The 20294-nt window shown below is 45.2% G+C and overlaps 1 protein-coding gene across 1 annotated transcript in view; it reads right to left on the reverse strand.

Annotated features, from left to right (window-relative positions):
- Positions 1–20294, reverse strand: part of LOC139228763 (A disintegrin and metalloproteinase with thrombospondin motifs 12-like) — an 801719-nt gene that overhangs the window by 73875 nt on the left and 707550 nt on the right. Inside the window, exons 20-22 of the mRNA XM_070860105.1 lie at positions 13931–14083; positions 9923–10096; positions 9641–9787 (exon numbers count right to left, since the gene is read on the reverse strand). Of these exons, the coding sequence (XP_070716206.1) occupies positions 9641–9787; positions 9923–10096; positions 13931–14083 (474 nt within the window). The remainder of the gene's footprint in view (positions 1–9640; positions 9788–9922; positions 10097–13930; positions 14084–20294) is intronic.

Here is a 20294-nt window from a genome sequence, read left to right on the forward strand (position 1 = left end):
ATTTGATTTGATTATTGCGTTAATATCCATTCTTTTCTTTTGATTTTTTTTTTGTTTGCCAATGACTTATATTGATTTTTCCCAGGCAAGTTGCATAGCCTAGAAGAGTTATGACATTTAAATAGTATGCACAGTTAAATTATATGATTGAACAAACTGCTGAGTAAGTTAATAAATGGGCTAATGAATACCACACATTTTAACCCTTGATTTCCAGGAGTGTTACTCCATCAGTGGAAGTGTGACAGAGTAGAACTCTCGGCCACCCGCGATCATGGCTGCAAGCTCTGGGCCAAATTTAATGACCAAGTCATTAACATAATTGGTGTGACCTGCCTGTGATGGTAACAGCACATCAAAGGCACCTGACCTAAGAGAAGGCTGGAAAATCGGACTGGTGCCGTGCCACTTGGATGGCGAAACAAAGGTCCAGGAAGGATTCAAAAGGTAAGGTTGGTCATTTGTGACATGTTACTCAGGGAGAAAATGCCCAAGTCCAGCAAAGCAATTGATTATCTTTGCTGGCAGTACTTTGTGGGTCTCACATCATCTCTCAGGTGGCAAGAGTTCCACTGGGCCTTACAAGCCTACCCATAATGGGTGAAATTCTCGAGGTGGTTTGGGAACTCCCCAGACATGTCACCGTGACAAAGAGAGCATGGGCAGAAGTCTTGCCTGCTCCTTCCTGAATGGAATTTCACGCAGATGGGTCAAATGGGTCGGAATCTGGGCAGAACTAGGTTGCACTGTAAGAATTTTGTATGATTCAATGAGATCACCTTTCTTTCTTCTAAACTCTAGAGAATATAGGTCTAGTCTACTCAATCTCTCCTCATAGGACAATACCCCCATCCCAGGAATCAGTCTGGTGAACCTTCATTGCACTCACTCTATGCCAAGTAAATCCTTCCTTAGGTAAGGAGACCAAAACTGTACACAATACTCCGGGTGTTGTCTCACCAGGGCCCTAAATAAATATGAAAGTAGTATGTTTTGAAATAAAGAACAGGGAATAGAAGTAAGAGCAGGATAGCATTGTAGTTGTGTTACTTGTCAAGTAATCCATATGCCTGGACTAATAGTCGAGAGAATGTGTGGGGGATTTTAACTTACAAAAATGTGTGGGTTGGGGGCGTGGGCGTAGTTAAAATGTTTAAAATCGGAATCCCGACCCGGACCCAACTCCAACCCCTTTAACAAAGGTGGTATGGCGGGAATTCGGTAGCCAATCTGCTGCCAGGAGGCGGGTCATTTATTTAAATAATGAGCCAAAAATTCCGGCCTCGTCATGTCTGCGCGAAGTGAGTACGGACCCGGCAAGGCCTCGCAAAAGCCGGTTTTCGGGGCGCAATGTGCATGCGCCGAAAATCGGCCTTTACGATTTGTCAAGGTTTCTCTTGACAGATCCTCCACATCCCTGGGAGGACATCCGCGAGGGAGAGATTGGGCTATTTACCCAACTCATGCCCAGTGAATGTCCTTCAAAGTTTTACGCCTGGTAAAAGCAGGCGCATAGCTTACTTTTACCAGCGTAACACTTTTAAAACATATAAAAATTAAGTTTATACACTCATTTTCATATTAAAAACCCTGTCCATTAAGGTAAGTTTATTTTTAACACTATTAAAACACATTAAAAAAATTCCAAAAAAGATTTATTTTTTCTAAAACATTTAATTACATTTACTTTCAATTAATTTTAAATATGTGTTTTATTTATATATTATGCTGTGTTTTTGTGTTTTAGGTAGTTTTCTCATTGAAGGTAATGGGAACTCGTACAAACATAGCTCCCATTTTATCATGAGAATACTGCATAGTAACATAGAAACATAGAAAATAGTTGCAGGAGCAGGCCATTCGGCCCTTCAAGCCTGCACCACCATTCAATAAGATCATGGCTGATCATTCACCTCAGTACCCCTTTCCTGCCATGAACTCATTGAATGGCGGTGCAGGCTAGAAGGGCTGAATGGCCTGCTCCTGCACCTATTTTCTATGTTTCTATGTTTCTCCATACCCCTTGAGCCCTTTAGCCATAAGGGCCATATCCAACTCACTCTTGAATATATCTAACGAACTGGCATCAACAACTCTCTGCGGAAGAGAATTCCACAGGTTAACAACTCTGAGTGAAGAAGTTTCTCCTCATCTCGGTCCTAAATGGCTTACCCCTTATCCTTAGACTGTGACCCCTGGTTCTGGATTCCCCCAACATCGGGAACATTCTTCCTGCATCTAACCTGTCCAGCCCCATCAGAATTTTATATGTTTCAATGAGATCCCCTCTCATTCTTCTAAACTCCAGTGAATACAGGCCCAGTCGATCTAGTCTCTCCTCATATGTCAGCCCTGCCATCCCGGGCATCAGTCTGGTGAACCTTCACTGCACTCCCTCAATAGCAAGAATGTCTTTCATCAGATTAGGAAACCAAAACTGTACACAATATTCCAGCTGTGGCCTCACCAAGGCCCTGTACAACTGTAGCAACACCTCCCTGCCCCTGTACTCAAATCCCCTCGCTATGAAGGCCAACATGCCATTTGCTTTCTTCACCGCCTGCTGCACCTGCATGCCAACCTTCAATGACTGATGTACCATGACATCCAAGTCTCATTGCACCTCCCCTTTTCCTAATCTGCTGCCATTCAGATAATATTCTGCCTTCCTGTTTTTGCCACCAAAGTGGATAACCTCACATTTATCCACATTATACTAATCTGCCATGCATTTGCCCACTCACCTAACCTATCCAAGTCACCCTACAGTCTCTTAGCATCCTCCTCACAGCTCACACTGATTGGAGGTCCAGATCCACATGACTCCAGCTTGTACGTATATGATAAGGCATTTTTCCATGCACTGCACCCTTCGACCAGAATCCTACGTTCCTCCAGGACCACCAGGTATTTTCATAGAATTTTTCCGGGTCGGAGACGATCGTATGAAGGAAGACTCCGACCACAATTTTCCCCCATTATAATGCGGCTGGAAGTCTCATCTTTAACCTCCATTTTATCTTTAAATTTAGTTGGTGGGCTTTGCACACCATGTAAAACTCACCAGCTAATGTTGGATCTTGGAGTTAAGTTCCTTTAGACTTAACTGCAGAATCCAGGATCTTTGCCTGACCCACCCCCCCGCTATCAGAGATCTCCCACGAGGCCTCCAATCTCTCCCCCAGGCCACCAACCGCAACCCACCCCCCCACATCCTAGGCCTCCCCACCCCTCCTGCTGCTCCAGCCCTCCTCATGCTGTTCCTCGGACCCCCAATCCTCTTTGAACACCATCCCACGTTCCTCTTTGGATATCCGTGCCTCCCCCCCGCTCCAATGCTCCTCTGGGCCCCGATCCTCTTCGGACCACCCACCAGCGACTCCCTCCGCCTTCTCCGGCATCAGATCCTCTTTGGACAACCCTGCCCCACGACTCATACTACTTCAGTCTATCTTCTACCCACCTGCCCGTCCCCGATCCTCTTGCCATCACCCCCCCCCCCCCCCACCGACCTTCTTCCCTGCCACCCCCTTCCCGATCTTCTTACTTACCGCTCCCAGTCCACCCCCCCACCCCCGATCTGTTACCTGGCTCACTCCCACCCCCACCCCCCAATCTTCTTGACGATTCTGCCTTTGATCTTCTTCCCAGCTCTGGCCCCCCTCAATCTTCTTGCCACTCCTGGTTTCCACACAATTCCTACCTCCACTGTGCAGCCTAGTGCGCAGGCCTTTCCACCCGGAGCCAGGCAGCCTCTCAATCTGGCTGGCTGTGGGTGGGAAGCAGAGGCTTTGCATTCAAATTAGCCTCTGCCGTTAAAAGTCGGCCGGGCCTGTGGGAAACCCATTCTCCCAGGCTTCCCGACCGCCTCAGATCACTTCCCCCAGCCCCGAACCCACCTTCCCCATTAAAATTCAGCCCTGTGAGTTCAAATCCCACCATTGCAGTTTGAGAATTTGAATTCAGTTTAAAATAAGAGAACGTACATCTACCACTAAAAGTGACCCCGACCCACCTGGTTCAATAATGTCTTTCTGTGAAGGCAACTCCGCACCCCGCCCCCCCCCCTCCGCCAACCACACTCTGTCCTTATCTGGTCTAGGCCTATACAGGAGCCCAGTGTCACAGCAACTGCCCTCTGAAGCAGCCTAGAAAACCACTCCGTTCTAACCAGGGATGAACAATAAATGCAGGCCTTGCTAGTGATCCACATCACGAGAATGAATTTTAAAAAAAAAATGAAATGTTAAAACTCTCATTTGAGTGGAGTATTACAGAGTTCTTGGGGTGTATATACACAGATCTTTGAAAACAGGACTGCGGATGGAAAAAGGTGAAAAGGCATTCTGGGTTTTATACATGGGGGCATCTGATATCAAAGCAAGGAGGTGATGGTGAACCTGTATAATATGTTGGTCTCACTGCACTATTGTGTGCAGTTTTAGGCAAGCCTTCATAGAAAGGATGTAGAAAAGGTGCAATGTAGATTCATTAGGATATTACCAGAGAAGGGACTTAAGTAACTAGAATGGTATTTACTAGAGCAGAGAAGGTTAGGGGGATCTAATTGATAGTGTTCCAAGTTTTGAAAAGATTTCTATGTTAAATAGTGAGACTATTTCCATAAATCTGTGAGTTAGCTACATAGACATGTAAATTTAGGATTAGCACTAAAATTTAGATTACACTTTGTGCAAAAAGTTGTTAGAAATGCACAGAAGCAATGGACTGACAGGCATAGCCGTCAGACTGGGCCTGCGGCAGATGGTGAGAGAACCAACATGAGCGAAAAACCTACTTGACCTTGTCCTCACCAATCTACCAGTCGCAGATGTATCAGTCCATGACAGCATTGGTAGTTGTGACCACCGCATAGTCCTTGTGGAGATGAAGTTCCATCTTCACACTGAGGACACCTTCATCGTGTTAAGTGGCATTACCACCGTGCTAAATGGGATAGATTCAGAACAGATCGAGCAGCTCAAAATTGTGCATCCATGAAATGCTGTGGGCCATCAGCAGCAGCAGAATTGTATTCCACCACAATCTGAAACCTCATAGCCCGGCATATCCCTCACCCTACCATTACCGTCACCAGGGGACCAACCCTGGTTCAATGAGGAGTGCAGAAGAGCATTCCAGGAGCAGCACCAGGCGTACCTAAAAATGAGGTGCCAACCTGGGGAAGCTGCAACACTGGACTACATGCATGCTACATAGCAGAAGCAGTATGCTATAGACAGAGCTAAGCAATCCCACAACCAATGGAGCAGATCAAGGTTCTGCAGTCATGCCACATCCAGTCGTAATGGTAGTGGACAATTAACTAACTAACGAAGAGGAGGCTCCATGAATATCACCATCCTCAATGATTGCGGAGCCCAGCATGCGAGTGAAAGAGACAAGGCTTAAGTATTTGCAACAGTCTTTAGCCAGAAGTGCCAAGTGGATGATCCATCTCGGCCTCCTGAGGTCCCCACCATCATAAACTGGCTTCAGCCAATTTGATTCACTCCAAGTGATACCAAGAAACAGCTGAGTGCATTCGATACAGCAAAGGCTATGGGCCCCGACAACATCCTGGCTGTTATGCTGAAGACTTGCGCTCCAGTACTAGCCGCACCTCTAGCCAAGCTGTTCCAGTACAGCTGCAACATTGGCAACAATGTGAAAAACTGCCCAGGTACGTCCTGTCCACAAAAAGCAGGACACATCCAATCCGGCCAATTACCACCCCTCTCAATCATCAGCAAAGTGAAGGAAGGTATCGTCAACGCTGCTATCAAGTGGCACTTACTCACCAATAACCTGCTCACCGATGATCAATTTAGGTTCCGCCAGGACCACTTGGCTCAAGACCTCATTACAGTCTTTGTCCAAATATGGACAAAAAAGCTGAATTCCAGAGGTGAGGTGAGAATGTCTGCTCTTGTCATCAAGGCAGCATTTGACCGAGTATGACATCAAGGAGCACTAGTAAAATTGAAGTCAATGGGTATCAGGGGAAAAATACCCACCTAGCACAAAGGAAGATAGTTGCAGTTGTTGGAGGTCAATCATCTCAGCCCCAGGATATCATAGAATCATAGAAATTTACAGCACGGAAGGAAGCCATTTTGGGCTATCATGTCCATGCCGGCCGACGAAGAGCTATCCAGCCTAATCCCATTTTCCAGATTTTGGTTCATAGACTTGTAGGTTATGGCACTTCAAGTGCACATCCAAGAATTTTTTTTAATGTGGTGAGGGTTCTGTCTCTACCACCTTTTCAGGCAGTGAGTTCCAGATCCCCACCACCCTCTGGGTGAAAGAATGGCCCCTCAAATCCCCTCTAAACCTCCTACTCATTACATTAAATCTATGACCCCTGGTTGTTGACCCCTCTGCTAAGGGAAATAGGTCCTTCCTTTCCACTCTATCTAGGCCCTTCATAATTTTTTGCCCCTCAATAAGGTCTCCCCTCAGCCTTCTCTATTCCAAGTTCCTCTACACTTCTCGGTGTCCTATCATTTAATGTGGCTTGTTAGCCCTCCCCAAACGTATTACCTCTCTGGATTGAATTCCATTTGCCACTGTTATGCCCACCAGACCAGTACATTGATATCTTACTGCAGTCTACAGCTTTCTTCTTACAGGATATAGGGCAAAGTGGCAAGTTGGATCCAAAATTGGCTTGGAGGTAGGAAGCAAAGGGTAATGATTGATCGATGTTTTTGTGACTAAAAGGATGTTTCCAGTGGGGTTCCGCAGGACTCCGTACTGAGTCCCTTGCTTTTTGTGGTATATATCAACGATTTAGATTTGAATATAGGGAGTATGATTAAGAAGTTTGCAGACGAAACTAAAATTGGCTGTGTGGTTCATAATGAAGAGGAAAGTCATGGGCTGTAGGAGGATATCAATCTACTGATCAAGTGGGCAGAGCAGTGGCAAATGGAATTTAATTCAGAGAAGTATGGGAGAGCTAATAAGGAAAGGGTATACACATTAAGCGGTAGGCCACTTAATAATGTAGATGAACAAAGGGACCTTGGAGTGCTTGTCCACAGATTCCTGAAAGTAGCAGGCCAGGTGGATAAGGTGGTTAAGAAGGCATACGGAATGCTTGCCTTTATTGGCCGAGGCACAGAATATAAGAGCAGGGAGGTTATGCTTAAATTGTATAATAATTTGCTTAGGCCACAGCTGGAGTACTGTGTGCAGTTCTGGTCACCGTATTATAGGAAGGACGGGATTGCACTAGAGAGGGTGCAGAGGAGATTTACTAGGATGCTGCTTAGAATGGAGGATCTTAGTTATGAGGACAGATTGGATAGGCTGGATTTGTTCTCATTGGAACAGAGGAGATTGAGAGGAGACCTCATTGAGGTGTACAAAATATTGAGGGGCCTGGACATAGTGGAAAGTAAGGGTCTATTTCCATTGGTGAAGGGGTCTATTATGAGGGGGCATAGTTTTAAGGTGGTTGGTGGAAGGTTAAGAGGGGATTTGCGGGGGGGGGGGGGGGGGGCTTCTTTACGCAGAAGGTTGTGGGGATCTGGAACTCACTGCCTAGAAGAGTGGTGGATGCAGAAACCCTCACCACTTTTAAGAGCTGGTTGGATGGGCACTTAAAGTGCAGTAACCTGCAGGGTAATTGGGATTAGACTTAATGACCTTTTGTTGGACAGCGCAGATATAATGGTAAGTACTGCAGGGAATAGAATACAGCCAGGGTGATCTCCTGGACTAGTTTCGATCACCTGGATGGGTCGGAAAGGAATTTTCCCAGATTTTTTCTCCCTAAATTAGCCTGGGTTTTTATCTGGTTTTTGCCTCTCCCAGGAGATCACATGGCTTCGGTTGGGGTGGAGTGTAGAATATTTCAGCATAAGGGGTGTCGCAGTTGTGTGAGGCGGACTGGTTGGGCTTTTTGGGTGCTCTTTGCCTTTCCGTCATTGTTCATAGGTTTATATGTAACCTTTGGGGCTGCTGACCTTTGTTGGCCGGCGCGGACACGATGGGCCGAAATGGCCTCCTTCTGTGCTGTAAATTTCTATGTCTTTATGTTTCTATGTTTCTTCATTATCAATCACACCACCAATTTTTATATCATCTGCAAACTTCTTAATGATACCCTCTACATTCAAGTCTAAATCATTGATATATATCACAAAAAGCAAGGGACGTAGTACTGAGCCCTGCAGAACTCCACTGGAAACAGCCTTCCCATCAAAAATACCCATCAATCATTCCACATTGCATCCTGTCTCTGAGCCAATTTTGGATTTAACTTGCCACTTTACCTTGGATCCCATGGGCTTTTACTTTCATGACCAGTCTGCCATGTGCGACCTTATCAAAAGCCTTGCTAAAATCCATATACACTACATCAAACACACTACACTCATTTACTCTCCTTGTTACCTCCTCAAAAAATTCTATCAAGTTAGTCAGACACAACCTTCCCTTCACAAATCCATGCTGACACATTGCAGGAGTTCCTCATGGCAGTGTCTTAAGCCCAACCATCTTCAGCTGCTTCATCAATGACCTTCCCTCCATCATAAGGTCAGAAGTGGGGATGATTGCGCAGTGTTCAGTTCCATTCGCAACTCCTCAGGTATTGGAGCAGTCCATGCCCACATGCAGCAAGACCTGGGCGACCTTTAGGCTTGGGCTGATAGGTGGCAGGTAACATTCACATCACACAGGTGTCAGGTAATGATTGTCTTCAACAAGCGAGAGTTGACCCACCACCCCTTGACATTAAATGACATTACCATCGCCAAAACTGCCACTATCAACATCTTAGGGGTCAACATTGGCCAGAAATGTAACTGAAACAGCCACATAAATACTGTAGGAAAAAGAGCAGGCCAGAGGCTGGGTATTCCGTGGTGAGTGGCTCACCTCCTGACTCCCCAAAGTCTTTCCACCATTTACAAGTAGTGTGATGGAATACTCTCTACTTGCTTAGATGAGTGCAGCTTGAACAACACTCAAGAAGATCGACACCATCCAGGACAAAGCAGCCTGCTAGATTGGCCAGCACCTAGTACATTCATTCCCTCCACCACCGGTGCATCGTGGCTGCAGTGTGTACCATTCACAAGATGCACTGCAGCAACTCGCCAAGGTTTGTTCGGCAGCACCTCCCAAACCCACGATCTCTACCACCTAGAAGGACAAGGGCAGCAGGTGCTTGGGTACACCATCACCTGCAACTTCCCCTACATGGTACATACCATCCTGACTTTGAAATATATCACCGTTCCTAGGTCAGAATCCTGGAACTCCCTTCCGAACAGCACGTAGGAATACCTTCACAAGGAGGTTCAAGAAGGCGACTCACCACCACTTTCTCAAGGGCAATTAGGGATGGTCAATAAATGCTGGCCTTGGCAGCGATGCCCACATCCCAGGAAAGAATTTAGAAACTGCATTCTGGCACTGCAAGTTCCCACAGTGAAATCACTAGCATATATCTGTTGATACCAAAATATTTTTTAAATACCAACAGAAAAGTGAATTAAAGTGTATGAAATAATCATTATGTTGAACTACTCAATTACAGAGATCCCTCCTTCAATTTTGATGTAGAATTAACTCTTTTGTCCTAATTTACAACAGAAATTCAGCTCCGAAAGGTTGAATTTACCTCATTCCAGTTCCCAGCTACCCATTTAGTACACGGCTGAGCATTGCAGGGTATGGTGGTTTGAGGCTGAGCCTTCATGTTGCACTGCCTGTATTCCACACAGTGTACTAGTCGTTCTTGAATCCCACCACCGCATGTCCTTGAACACTGGAGGCAAATGCAATTATGAGAGATTCAAGACCTTTTTTTAATCAAATTATGTCATTTTATTAAACACAAAGCTTCTTTTAAATTGTAATAATTTGATCAGAAATGAACATCTCCCTCATCCCCTTTAATCACCTCACTCCAAGCAGAAAAATGCCACTCGATGCAGGCCTTTAGATTGCAACGAAGACTTGTGATTGGTTTGGTTCCTAGGAACTGGCAGTGGAAAGGTCGCAGTGGTCTTTTATCACGACTGTCTATACACTGAATGTCACGTATTTTAGCACTATCTCCACAGTTCTGTGAGCACTGCAAATACAAAGGAAAGAATAATAAGTAGAATAGTTCAACAGTCATGAGTACAAAGATGGTTTCATTTGTTCTTATTTGAGCAGCAAGAAGCCAGTGAAATGCAAAAGGCTAGATGATACAGAATTTAAATTCAGTGGGAGTGATTGGGACATGAATACAGATTTTTTTTGTCTTTTCGCTTGAATGTATTTAAATTTATGTCATTCTAGATATTGAATACCAAGGCCATTTATACATTTCTTTATTTGGTGCCTTACCTCTGTGCTGTTTGAAATGTAAGAGGTCAATTATCGATTGTATAAATGGTATAATTAGCATTTATCTGATTGACTGATTGCTACTGTGAAAGTTACTCCTTTCAATGCCTCTACCTTAATGCCACCTTTACAGAAGACATCATTAACATGCTAAGTCTTGTGCAAATTTGCATAATAATTTCAAATTGGTACATTAGAAGCCTTTAACAAGCCACAAATTCTTAACACAAGGTTTGTGTGTTAATGTGCAATCAACTCTTTCTATCCCAGAAGGAATTTTGGGAGTGTGGATAAAAATCTGTTCCTTTAATACTCATGCATCAAATCATCATCACAGCCAATCCCTTGGAATCGAGGAATACTTGTTTCCACTCTAAAAGTGAGTGCTCAGGTGACTGTACAGGCCAATATGGGAATTACAGTCTCTGTTACAGGTGGGACAGACAGTGGTTGAAGGAAGGGGTGGGTGGGGAGTTCGGTTTGCCGCACGCTCCTTCCGCTGTCTGCGCTTGATTTCTGCATGCTCTCAGTGACGAGACTCGAGGTGCTCAGTGCCCTCCCGGATGCTCTTCCTCCACTTAGGGCGGTATTGGGCCAGGGATTCCCAGGTGCCGGTGGGGATGCTGCATTTTATTAAGAAAGCTTTGGGGGGGGGGGGGGTCCTTGAAACGTTTCTTCTGCCCACCTGGGGCTCGCTTGCGGTGTAGGAGTTCCGAATACAGCGTTTGCTTTGGGAATCTCATGTTGGGCATGTGGACGATGTGGCCTGCTCAATGGAGCTGGTCGAGTGTGGTCAATCTTTGGTTGTGGGGATGTTGGCCTCAACGAGAACACTGATGTTGGCGCGTCTATCCTCCCAGTGGATTGCAGGATCTTGCGGAGGTAGCGTTGGTGGTACTTCTCCAGGGTTTTGAGGTGTCTACTGGATATGGTCCACGTCTCTGAGTGATATAGGAGGACGGGTATTACTACTGCCCTGTAGACCCATAAGCTTGGTGCTAGATTTAAGGTCCTAGTCTTCAAACTCTCTTTTCTTCAGGTGACCGAAGGCTGCTCTGGCACACTGGAGGCGGTGTTGGACCTTGTCATCGATGTCTGCCCTTGCTGATCGTAGGCTCCCGAGGTATGGAAAATGGTCCACATTGTCCAAGGCCAAGCCGTGGATTTTGATGACCGGGGGGGCAGTGCTGTGTGGCAGGGTCAGGTTGGTGGAGGATCTTTATCTTACGATGTTTAGTAGTAAGGCCCATGCTTTCATCCGCCTCAGTGAAGATGTTGATGATGGCTTGGAGCTCGACCTCTGAATGTGTGCAGACGCAAGCATCGTCTGCATACTGTAGTTCGATAACAGAGGATGGAACGACTTTGGATCTAGTCTGGAGGCGACGAAGGATAAACAGGTAGCTGTGATCCTGACCAATGGATCCACCGTAGACCCAATCCACGTTCGGAACGAGGTCAAGCAGGGCTGCGTCAGTGCCAACACTCTTTTCGATCTGCCTTGCTGCAATGCTCCATCTCATTCTCAACAAGCTCCCCACTGGAGTGGAACTAAACTAGAGAATTGATGGGAATGCATCAAATGGCTATACATTAACATACTTTTAGTGCATGATTTACCTTGATTGCAGAGAGTAACTTCACCCATATTGGAAGAGAAGGTCCATCAGAGGACTACAGGCCATAGAAAAAAACACAAGAACCCACTTTTTGGACTCTGAAATCCCACTGCATTCTGAAGTAGCTACAACCATCTGCCTAATTTTAAATATGCAAGATTAAATTATCAAACTCTTGAATTTATCAAGCTGTTTCCAGAGTTCAACAGTTGTCAGTGGCTATTTTTAAATGGATGAGTGCAGATACTATCAGGCTAATTGATTCTGGGGCCCATCACCACCAAGTCCCATTCTTTCTTCAGATGCCATCTATGCACTTCCAGAAAGGGTTGTTGGATACAGATTAATGGTAAGAAACCAGAGCAATTTATATCCACCTTAGCACAGCGACACTGATCAATTGTGGTTCCCCCATTGCCAGATCAGCTAATTCAGCACTGATAGAACTATGAACCTTTCTGGCAGACTACACCACATAATGGGGCTGACTTTGCAGCACCTAAGAGTTCATCCGAGGTGCCCAGCAAATGCTCTTGAAATTCTTATGCCTGTTAAAAGCAGGCCTGCTTTTACCAGCATAAGAGTTTAAAATAAAATTTAATTTTTCTATCACTACATTACATTAAAAACCCTTTCCAATTTGTTTAAAATATTTAATTAAATGGCATTTAAATTAATTTTAAAATGTAAGTTAAAATGTTTTTATTTCATGTGTTTGTGTATTTTTTTTAAGTGATCCCCATTCATATTTAATGCTGATTCCATACATGCGCCCCTAGGATACCCGGGCCTCTGTGCAGGCCTATGCATAGAGGCCCAGGAGTGTGAATCTACGAACCTCCAGGTAAATTTGTCGATTTTTTGAAGATCTGAGGCATTCGCCCGTGGGAAGCCTCCGACCACAATTTCTACCCCAATATATTTCCTCAGAGTCACTGGGGAAGCCAGTGACCTAGAGAAAGATGCAATGTTTATCTCAGGGAGGGGGAAGATGTAGTGTAATCATATACCACCTTCAACAAAAAAAATCATGTTGACATTTTAATGAAAATTGTAATTGTTTACCAAAGAAATAAAACGTTTTTCAAAATAAGTGCCTCTTTAATTGACAATTAATAACTAACAAATGGAAATGAAAATATGATCAGGTGTTTGTTGGATGTCCTATTTATTCGATTTTGGAAATTAAGATACGAAAATCTTTTCATGGTGTTGTCATTCAAATATATTGCATTTTCCATGCAAAATTATGTCCGTCCTCAAGATTATCCTTATTCCATGTCCCAAGCCATTTCAATGGTCCTAAGGACAGCTCCAGCAGTGGAATGGAAAATTCAGAAGGTGTTTCAGGCTTGAGCTGCCTGTCTGCCTTCAGTGGTGGGGACTTTCAGACTCGGGAGATTGGCAACTAGGAGGTCCCAATTGTGGTTTAAACCTCTGGAAGAGGGACAAAAAAAATAAAGACTCCATCTTACTTTCAGATCATCAGCCTGCCCACAGGCCCCCCACAGATCATGCGCTTGAGTGCCCAGAAAACATTTCCACTGCCAAATGAGGTGGAAGAGCAAAAATGGCCCATATCACTTTATTAACATTGGTCCACCTAGCCTGCATCTTCTGCAAGCATAGGCCACACTCTGCCCCTGCAGGAAAGCCCCAGGAATCTAGGACAGCATTAAAGTGGCTCAAACATGGCAATCTGGGTCTCCAGCCCTTTTTCCCGACCCTTGCACCTGGGGTCCGCTCAGTTCCACAGATACAAGAGCCATATAAAATGGTCCATCATTGTGTAAGCTCGCCCATGAAGACTGTCCAGTTTGGTCATAAGATGATGAGCATCTGTCAAATTAATTATCACCACCCTTAGGAGAGATGGGAACACATTGGATGGGGGAAGTGGAATAGAAGAATTTAGAAATCTGTTGTCCCCTTTATAGTTTGCACTTTTTGCTTACCTTGCTCCAGTTACCTATTTTCCAGATTGCACATGGCCGTACAAAACATCTCCGAGCAGGGACTGGTTTTTTCATCTTTTCACAATCTGAGTCTTCCTTGGTGCTACACTCAACTTGTCTCCACACAGCACCAACTCCGCACGTGGTAGAGCACTGAAGAGAACAAAGTTAAGGGAAAAACTGAAGCACGCAAAGCCAAAGGGAAGGAAGGAAGGGAAGACGGAAGAAAGGAAGGGAAGAGGGAAGAAAGCAAGAGTAGAAGGAAGGAAGGAAGGAAAGCATTCTGCTTTCATGCAATCAAAAAAGCGTGAGATTGCTAACATAAGCAGTAGTTATAATCACACTAACAGTCCTGGCACGAGATAAGAGGCTGCCTCTAATTACAATAGAGCCTCAGAATTATTAGCCTGAGACCAGACTAGCAAGAAATATGAAAACAGACAATAAAAGCTTCTACAGGTATATAAAAAGGAAGTGAGTAGCTAAAGTAAATGTTGGTCTCCAAGAGGATGAGACTGGAGGATTAATAATGGGAAACAGGGAAATGACAGAGACTTTGAACAAATATTTTGTATCAGTCTTCCCGGTAGAAGATACTAAAAACATCCCAATAATTGATAATCAAGGACCTACTGTGGTGGGGGGGGGGGGGATCTTAGAACTTAAAACAATCACTGTCACTAGAGATAAAGTATGAGGCAAACTACTGGGACTAAAGGTGGCCAAGTCCCCTGGACCTGATGGCTTGTATCCTAGGGTCTTAAAAGAAGTGACTGTAGAGATAGTGGATTCATTGGTAGTAATCTACCAAAATTCCCTGAATCCTGAAGAGGTCCCAGCAGACTGGAAAACCGCAAATTTAACACGCCTATTTAAGAAAGGAGGAAGACAGAAAGCAGGAAACTACAGACCAGTTAGCCTAACATCTGTCATTGGGAAAATGCTGCAGACCATCATGAAGGAAGTAGTAGCAGGACATTTAGAAAATCATAATGCAATCAAGCAGAGTCAGCATGATTTAGGAAAGGGATATCATGTTTGACAAATTTGCTGGAGTTCTTTGAGGATGTAACGAGCAGAGTGGATAAAGGGGACCAGTAGATGTCGTATATTTGGATTTCCAGAAAGCATTCGATAAGGTGCCACATAAAAGGTTACTGCACAAGATAAGAGCTCACGCGGTTGGGGGTAATATATTAGCGTGGATAGAGGATTGGCAAACTAACAGAAAACAGAGAGTCGCGATAAATGGGTCATTTTCAGGTTGGCAAACTGTAACTAATGGGGTGACACAGGGATCAGTGCTGGGGCCTCAACTATTTACAATTTATATTTATGTCTTGGATGAAGGGACCGAGTGTAATGTAGCCAAATTTGCTGATGATACAAAGATAGGTGGGAAAGCAAGTTGTGAGGAGGACGCAAAGAATCTACAAAGGGATATAGATAGGCTCAGTGAGTGGGCAAAACATTGGCAAATGGACTATAATGTGGGAAAATGTGAGGTTATCCACTTTGGTAGGAAAAACAAAAAAGAAAATTATTATTTAAACGGGGAGCAATTACAAAATGCTACAATACAGAGGGATTTGGGGTTTCTTGTACATGAAAAGCAAAAAGTTAGCATGCAGGTACAGCAAGTAATCAGGAAGGCAAATGGAATATTGGTCTTTATTGCAAGGGAGATGGAGTATAAAAATAGGGAAGTCCTGCTCCAACAAAGGTGAGGCCACACCTGGAGTACTGCGTACAGTTTTGGTCTCCTTATTTAAGAAAGGATATACTTGCATTGGAGTCAGTTCAGAAAAGGTTCACGAGGTTGATTCCTGATATGAAGGGGATGTCATATGAAGAAAGTTTGAGTAGGTTGGGCCTAAACTCATTGGAGTTTAGAAGAATGAGAGGTGATCTTATTGAAACATAAGATTCTGAGATGGCTTGACAGGGTAGATGCAGAGAGGATGTTTCCCCTCATGGGGGAATCTAGAACTAGAGGGCATAGTTTCAGAATAAGGGGTCGCACATTTAAAACAGAAATGAGGAGGGTTCTCTCAGAGGGTTGTGAATCTTTTGAATTCTTTACCCGAGAGAGGGTCATTAAATATATTTAAGGTGGCGATAGGCAGGTTTTTGAATGATAAGGGAGTCAAGGGTTATAGGGAGTGGGCGGGGAAGTGGAGTTGAGGCCAGGATCAGATCAGCCATGATTGTATTGAATGGCGGAACAGGCTCAAGGGCCAAAATTGCCTACTCCTGCTCCTATTTCTTATGTTATGTTCAGACGATAAGATGGGTAACAACCCTTTTCAGTATTGTAGGTTGATAATTGGTCAACCAATGGGGTATGGCATCTTGAAGAGCACTCAATCATTCCTAGTCCATCAAAGGTAGTGATAATGGGCCCAAGTTTCCACATGATTTGCGCCTGATTTTTAGGAGCAACTGGTGGAGAACGGACTATCTTAGAAATCGCAATTCTCCAAATTTTTTTTTCTGCAGTTCTAGTCAGGTAGAACAGTTCTACTTTGGAACAGAATTTTTTCTTCAAAAGGGGGCGTGTCCGGCCACTGACGCCTGATTTCAAAGTTTCCACAGTGAAAACGTACTCCAAACTAAAGTAGAATGGAGCAAGTGAAGATTTTTGTAGAACTGAAAAAACCTGTTCTACACATTAAAAAATCAGGCGCAGGTTACAAATTAGGCGTCCAGAACGAGGTGGGGGGGGGGGGAAGTCATTAAATTCTATAATAAATCCTTATTTATACTTATACAAATATTATACAAATAAATCCAACCTGAATAAACATTTATAAGCAAAGAAAAGATTAAATAAACCATCTTCCTACCTGTGTGAAAGTGCTTCAGGCAGGCCTTTCGGGACCGAAGGCTGCCGGCCCGTCCCCAGCACCAGATTTACAGGTAGGTGGCGTTGGGTTGGGTTGGGTCGGGTCGGGGGGGGGAGAAGGGAGAGAGAGAGAGAGAGAGAGGGAGAGGGAGAGGGGAGAGAGAGAGAGAGAGAGAGAGAGAGAGAGGGAGAGGGGGGTGAGAGAGAGGGGGGGGTGAGAGAGAGAGAGGGGGGGAAAGAGAGAGAGGGGGGGAGAGAGAGAGAGGGGGGGGAGAGAGAGAGGGAGAGAGGGAGGTCAGGTCGGATCCAGTCCGGGAGCGGGTGTCGAGTCTGGTCCGGAGGCAGGGGGGGGGGGGGGCGGGGAGCGAGTGTCGGGTCTGGTCCGGAGGCAGGGCGGGGGCGGGGAGCGAGTGTCGGGTCTGGTTGGGGGGGGAGCAGGAGCTGGCCGGGGGAGGAGCCTTATTCATGCAGCCCCAGTGAGGCCATTCAGCCAGGGCTAGGGGCTGCGTGCTTCGGGCCCCTCCCACACAGTTCGGCGCCTGGAGCTACTGCACTTGCGTGCCCACTGTAGCGCGCATGTGCAGAGGTCCCGGCACTGTTTACAGCGCAGGGACCTGGCTCCGCCCCCCCACAGCTCGAGCTGGCTGCGCCGAGAGCCAGAGGACCTGCAAGTAGGTGGAGAATACCGAGGATTTTTTAGGCGCACTTTGTGGCGCGAGAAACGGGCATCCAGGTCGGGACTGCGCCATTCTAGGCGCGTGTGGAAACTTGGGCCCAAGGAGTGGGCTCACTATCCTTCCCTTTGTCTGGAAGATGCTCAACATCCTATTGGCCACCACGCCCTTTGGAAAGACCCCGATAGGGTAGATAGCTGAGTCAATATCGACCCCTGTAACCGTACACAAAAGTGGCATAAAAGGGAGACCTTTGCGAGAGTTAGGCTGTAGTGTACCAGGAGCAAAGGCTGACCCTGGAAAGAAAACAGGAAACAGTGGCCTACGAGAAAAGAATCTGGATCTGTACAGAGGACACCCCAGGTGGGGGAAGGCCAAGGCAAGAGCCAACAAACAGAGGATACCCCAGGTGGGATTGGATGGCAGAGACTCTTGGCAGGATGGAAGGTTCCTTCAAGAATTCTATCAAGTGGGCACAAACTCCACCCAGGACTGCACGAGTGATATAATTCTCATTCTGTACTGTAAACTACTGTTAAGGTGCTGACCCTTGTGTAATACTAATAAAACACCGCTATACCATATTGGAGTCATATTGAACATTGGGAAAGGGTACAAAAAGATCTCATAAAATTAAGTTTAAATAGCCCACTTCCATTTCAATATCTCTAAAATCACAACAGCGATTCTGATGCCTGTCCTAATCTGCCAAAATAACTTAAAGCTGATGCATACGAGATCTAAGGTTGATCTCACTTATTTTTATATCTAAGAAGACTGCTCAGAGTTACTTTATCTGTCTTGACAGCCACATAATCTTTTGATCTTGATGTTAATTTGATAATACATTTTAATTTATCGTGCCACATAATTTGAGCTTAGGTTCACTGCACTGTACAGAGAAATAGTCCACCTTGGGGTTGAAATTCCTCCGCTCCGACCATCGACCCATCAGCCAAAGGAGGCCAAATGGAGACAGAGAGTTTCTAACTGCATCTGAGGATGCAGAGTCTCCGCTCAGAATCCCACCATATCCCAATTTGTGTAGGGGTTTGAGGCAGGCGGAACTTCTTTCCAGCCCAAAAATGCACGCTGAAGGGATGGGGTCAGTTGAAGCAATCCTTGATATGGGAATTTTCTCTGCTCTGGTCTCCCTGCTGCCAAGTGACCTAGACACAAGAATGAACCCTGCATATAGCTTGGCTGAGCAATGGGGATCCAGGCCTGTCTCCTGGTCTGAACCGCTCCATGAAAATTCTGCCTCATGATTTATGTCAGTCCCTTATAATGAGGGCTAATTGGCCACAAACTACGTTTGAGGGTGAAATTTTAAATTGGAGGCATTTGGCGACTAGGAGTCAATATGGGTCAGTCGGGACAGGTGTTATAGCTGAGCATGACTTGGTGTATGATAGGATATGGGCAACAGAGTTTTAGAGGCACTGAAGCTTATGGAGGGTTGAGGATGGGAGGCCAGCCAGGAATGCAACAGCAAGGTTGAGAGTTTCAGCAGCAAATGGGTTGAGGTAGAGGGGAGGCAAGCAATGTTACAGAGGAAAAACTTTGTGATGTTGAGGATGTGGGGCCAGAAATTCAGTTTGGGTTCAAATAGAACGCCAAGATTTTAAATGGTCTGGTTCAACCTGAGACAATGGCCCAGGAGAGGGATAAACATAAGAACATAAGAAATAGGAGCAGAATAGGCTCAACTCCACTTCCCTGCCCACTCTCCATAACCCTTTATCCCTTTATCACTCAAAATCTGTCTATCTCCACCTTAAATATATTCAATGACCCAGCCTCCACAGTTCTATGGACCAGAGAATTCCATAGATTTACAACCCTCTGAGAGAAGAAATTCCTCCTCATCTCAGTTTTAAATGGGCGGCCCCTTATTCTAAGACTATGTTCCCTAGTTTTAGGTTCCCTTGAGTGGAAATATCCGCTCTGCGTCCACCTTGTCGAGCCCCCTCATTATAAGAGCATAAGTAATAGGAGTAGGAGTAGGCCACACAGCCTCTCGAGCCCGATCCGGCATTTAACACGATCATCGCTGATCCGATCATGAACTCAAGTCCACTTCCCTGCCTGCTCCCCACAACCCCTTATTCCCTTATCGGTTAAGAAACTGTCTATCTCTGTCTTAAATTTATTCAATGACCCAGCTTCCACAGCTCTCTGGGGCAGCGAATTTCACAGATTTACAACCTCTGAAAGAAGAAATTCCTCCTCATCTCAGTTTTAAATGGACGGCCCCTTATTCTGAGACTATGTCCCCTAGTTCTAGTCTCCCCTATCAGTGGAAACATCCACTCTGCATCCACCTTGTCAAGTCCCCTCATAATCTTATACATTTCGATAAGATCACCTCTCATTCTTCTGAATTCCAATGAGTAGAGGCCCAACCTACTCAACCTTTCCTCATAAGTCAACCCCCTCATCTCCAGAATCAACCTAGTGAACCTTCTCTGAACTGCCTCCAAAGCAAGTATATCCTTCCTTAAATACGGAGACCAAAGCTGCACGCAGTACTCCAGATGTGGCCTCACCAATACCCTGTGCAGTTGTAGCAAGACTTCTCTGCTTTTATACTCCATCCCCCTTGCAATAAAGGCCAACATTCCATTTGCCTTCCTGATTACTTGCTGTACCTGCATACTAACTTTTTGTGTTTCATACACAAGGACCCCCAGGTCCCTCTGTACTGCAGTACTTTGCAATGTTTCTCCATTTAAATGAAAATTTGCTTTTCTGTTATTTCTGCCAAAGTGGATAATCTCACATTTTCCTACATTATATTCCATCTGCCAAATTTTTGCCCACTCACTTAGCCTGTCTATATCCC

The sequence above is a fragment of the Pristiophorus japonicus genome, chromosome 2 (genome assembly GCF_044704955.1).
Source record: "Pristiophorus japonicus isolate sPriJap1 chromosome 2, sPriJap1.hap1, whole genome shotgun sequence".
Classification (NCBI taxonomy): Eukaryota; Metazoa; Chordata; class Chondrichthyes; family Pristiophoridae; genus Pristiophorus; species Pristiophorus japonicus.